General features: G+C 47.0%; 1 protein-coding gene across 1 annotated transcript; it reads right to left on the minus strand.

Annotated features, from left to right (window-relative positions):
* Positions 1-859: 859 nt before the first annotated feature.
* On the minus strand, positions 860-3839 carry LOC118430809 (acanthoscurrin-1-like). The gene is made up of 6 exons (XM_035841833.1): positions 3779-3839; positions 3611-3676; positions 3481-3546; positions 3326-3416; positions 2993-3039; positions 860-1047 (listed from the first exon to the last, which is right to left on the minus strand). The coding sequence occupies exons 1-6, from the start codon at positions 3837-3839 to the stop codon at positions 860-862; spliced, it is 519 nt and encodes a 172-aa protein (XP_035697726.1).
* Positions 3840-3924: the final 85 nt, after the last annotated feature.

Consider the following 3924-nt stretch of genomic DNA (forward strand, 5'->3'; position numbering starts at 1 on the left):
AACAGGATGTAACAGAACAGAGTGGAATAGAACAGAACAGAATAGAATAGAATAGAATGGGATAGAATGGAATAGCATACAATAGACTGCAATAGAATGGAATAAAATGGAGTAAAATGGAATGAAATGGAATAGAACATAACAGAATGGAGTAGAATAGAATGGAATGAAATGGAATAACGTAGAATGAATGGTTTATTGAAAAACGTTATACCTCGCAGCCAGAGGCTGAATTGCGTATACGGTACAGGCGTGGCACAGTAGCATGTCTTCACTTATCATACACTTTAAAACTTTAAGACAACTTTTGTCTTAATTGGAACATGATTACAATCGGCTATTCACACTATGGCACAATGAAGAAGGGAATAGAATGGAACAGAATAGAATAAAATGGAATAGAAGAGAACATTTTGATGCCGCTGGAAAAAGCGTTGTCGGCCTAAGGAGACGCATTTTTTCCTTTTCTGTTCAAACTTCACAACTACCACAAACAAGGCATGAATGGACAGAGTAAGGACAAGGAGGTTAAAAATCATTTTTTACCTCCTTGGTGAGGATTTACAACAATGATCAGATCATTTTTTTTCTCCAACTAAGCTGTCCTAATTAAAGAATCCATCCGTTATGTCCCTGCACTCCCAGAGTCGTATGATGCATGTAGCGCCCGGGGGTGCATATAGGCATCTCTACGAATAAATTTAGATTCATGCAAACGTAACGAATTTGCATGAAAATCGCACGCGTCTTCACAAATGTGTCCGCATTACAAATGATAAATGTTTACTTTAAGTTAGTAATACATTAAAAAAGAACTAATATAGGCGCAAACTTAGAGAGAGTTTTTTAGTTTCTCTGATCACTCATAATCAGCGGGGTCAGTCTTGGGCTTCACCACGGCGGGTTTGGACTTCTTCTTCTTGACGAGGTAGTGCGCCAGGGAGCCCAGGCCGGCCAGAACCAGCACCCCTCCCACCGCGCCCCCGATCAGCACCCCGAGGTTCCCCCCGCCGGCCGACCCCCCGTCCTCCCCGGCTCCCGGGATCTCTGCGGGGGGTAAAGGTTAAAGGTAAAGGTCATTATTACAGAACCAGCACCCCGCCCACCGCGCCCCCCATCAGCACCCCGAGGTTCCCTCCGCCGGCCGACCAGCCGTCCTCCCCGGCTCCCGGTGTGAAGCCAAATCCCTGCGCCGCCAAATACATGAGAGGTCAGGTGCGCTAGCATGGATTTGGCAGATACAAGCGCCAAATTTGTGCACCGTGCCAAATGCCTGAGATATACGGTGTGCATGGGGGTTTCGAATATGACATATATTTTGATTGGCTAAATGGTAACACTAAATACAATGATTACTTTAAAATATTTCAATCCAATCAATACAAAGCTAAATTTTTCCAAGTTATGGACAATTGCACTGAAGAAAAAGGATTGGTCGTCCATTTTAGCGTCTAAATCGTATTGATTTATTTAATAGTAATGACACCGAAACCACAGGTCACCTCTGATGACCTTTTATAGCCTCACAGAACATAGCACCTAATTTGGACTGATATACAAAGCATTATATTTGTAAGCAGTGCATTAGCAGCTCATATATCAATATATTTACTATGGGCACAATTTTGTTGTGTTCTATTTTCTTTTCCGTTTTAGGTAAAACGGAGAGGATCTAATGATCGGTAACGTTTATAACTGTTACCTGTCATAACTCAACCTAGAATGATTCTTTGAAAAAGTTACATTTGAATATGACAGGTCAGCACATGATAGACAATGGACACTTACAAGAATAACACACACTTGTGCACTGGACCAAGAATTATGATCAACTTCTTTTATTGCCTTGTGTGACTAAAAATATAGTAATAAGATAGTTCAGGGGCGCCAATTATAATTCATTATGCAGATGGTGGCCAGTTCCTTCACCTTGGTCGAAATCGGGGTCTATTCTTCTTACATTGTTCTGATACCTGATATGATATGATATAATGGCAATGACAATGACATAACGACAGTCCTTCCCCCATTGCTCGGCGTGTGACCAGAAGTGGTGATCTGGTCATAGTCATACACTGACCCTGATTTGCTCATTTTTACACGCTTTGCTAGCCAAATAATGACACAAACATATGTTTTATGTCCCTGCTGTAACTGTTTCTGATGGCTCTAATATCGGAACACTACGACTAAGTTGCTGTTGTGGTGCGCGCCAAAACAGTACCATGTTTTCCCGCTGCATCTCATTATCTTAAGGATTGCTGCTGTGGTGAGCGCCAAAACAGTGCCATGTTTTCCCGCTGCATCTCATTATCTTTAGGATTGCTGTTGTGGTGCGCGCCAAAACAGTATCATGTTTTCCCGCTGCATCTCATTATCTTAAGGATTGCTGCTGTGGTGCGCGCCAAAACAGTGCCATGTTTTCCCGCTGCATATCACTATCCCACTTCATACAACTAAGTAATATAGGCAAATTCATATTCCTTATGAATTTAGACAAACCTTTACTTATAAAGCATATCATATATTTTCAACATACTAACTTCATGTATCTCTTGTTGCGACCTGTACTGAACACAGTGGGTATGTATGTACAATGAAGGTCTCCATGCATTCATTATCTATTTTTAGGATTGCTGCTGTGGTGCGCGCCGAAACAGTGCCATGCTTTCCCGCTGCATATCATTATCTTAAGGATTCCTAAAGGGTCTCTATGGAGTGTCCCAATTTTCAATCCCATGAAATCAATGAAGGCAAATTGCTCACTTGAAAGGTTCCCTTTAAATGCATGTATTCATATAGTATTAAATTGTGAAATAGTCAGTTGAATTTAAAACAAGGAAAGTTGTTGAAAAACAGGTTTTTCAATATACAAGTTTGTCGAATCGGCTACTACAAAACATCTGTTAGCTTTTACAAAGGTCGTTGCCATAGTAATCTTCGCTGCGAAATACTTGCTCCTCCCCTGCATTGCGCAGCCGCAGTACCTGACCTCTCACGTATTTGGCGGCGCAGGGATTTAGCTTCACACCGGGATCTCTGAGAAGGGTAAAGGTTAAAGGTAAAGGTCATTATTACAGAACCAGCACCCCGCCCACCGCGCCCCCGATAAGCACCCCAAGGTTCCCCCCGCCGTCCTCACCCGCTCCCGGGATCTCTGAGAAGGGTAAAGGTTAAAGGTAAAGGTCATTATTCCAGAACCAGCACCCCTCCCACCGCGCCCCCGGTCAGCACCCGAGGTTCCCCCCGCCGGCAGACCCGCCGTCCTCCCCGGCTCCCGGGATCTCTGCGGGGGGTAAAGGTTAAAGGTAAAGGTCATTATTACAGAACCAGCACCCCGCCCACCGCGCCCCCGGTCAGCACCCCGAGGTTCCCCCCGCCGGCCGACCCGCCGTCCTCCCCGGCTCCCGGGATCTCTGCGGAGGGTAAAGGTTAAAGGTAAAGGTCATTATTACAGAACCAGCACCCCTCCCACCGCGCCCCCGATCAGCACCCCGAGGTTCCCCCCGCCGGCCGACCCGCCGTCCTCCCCGGCTCCCGGGATCTCTGCGGAGGGTAAAGGTTAAAGGTAAAGGTCATTATTACAGAACCAGCACCCCTCCCACCGCGCCCCCGATCAGCACCCCGAGGTTCCCCCCGCCGGCCGACCCGCCGTCCTCCCCGGCTCCCGGGATCTCTGCGGAGGGTAAAGGTTAAAGGTAAAGGTCATTATTACAGAACCAGCACCCCGCCCACCGCGCCCCCGATCAGCACCCCGAGGTTCCCCCCGCCGGCCGACCCGCCGTCCTCCCCGGCTCCCGGGATCTCTGCGGAGGGTAAAGGTTAAAGGTAAAGGTCATTATTACAGAACCAGCACCCCTCCCACCGCGCCCCCGATCAGGACCCCGAGGTTCCCCCCGACGGGCGAAACCGCCGTCCTCCCCG

This window comes from Branchiostoma floridae, chromosome 14 (genome assembly GCF_000003815.2).
Source record: "Branchiostoma floridae strain S238N-H82 chromosome 14, Bfl_VNyyK, whole genome shotgun sequence".
In the NCBI taxonomy this organism is placed as follows: domain Eukaryota; kingdom Metazoa; phylum Chordata; class Leptocardii; order Amphioxiformes; family Branchiostomatidae; genus Branchiostoma; species Branchiostoma floridae.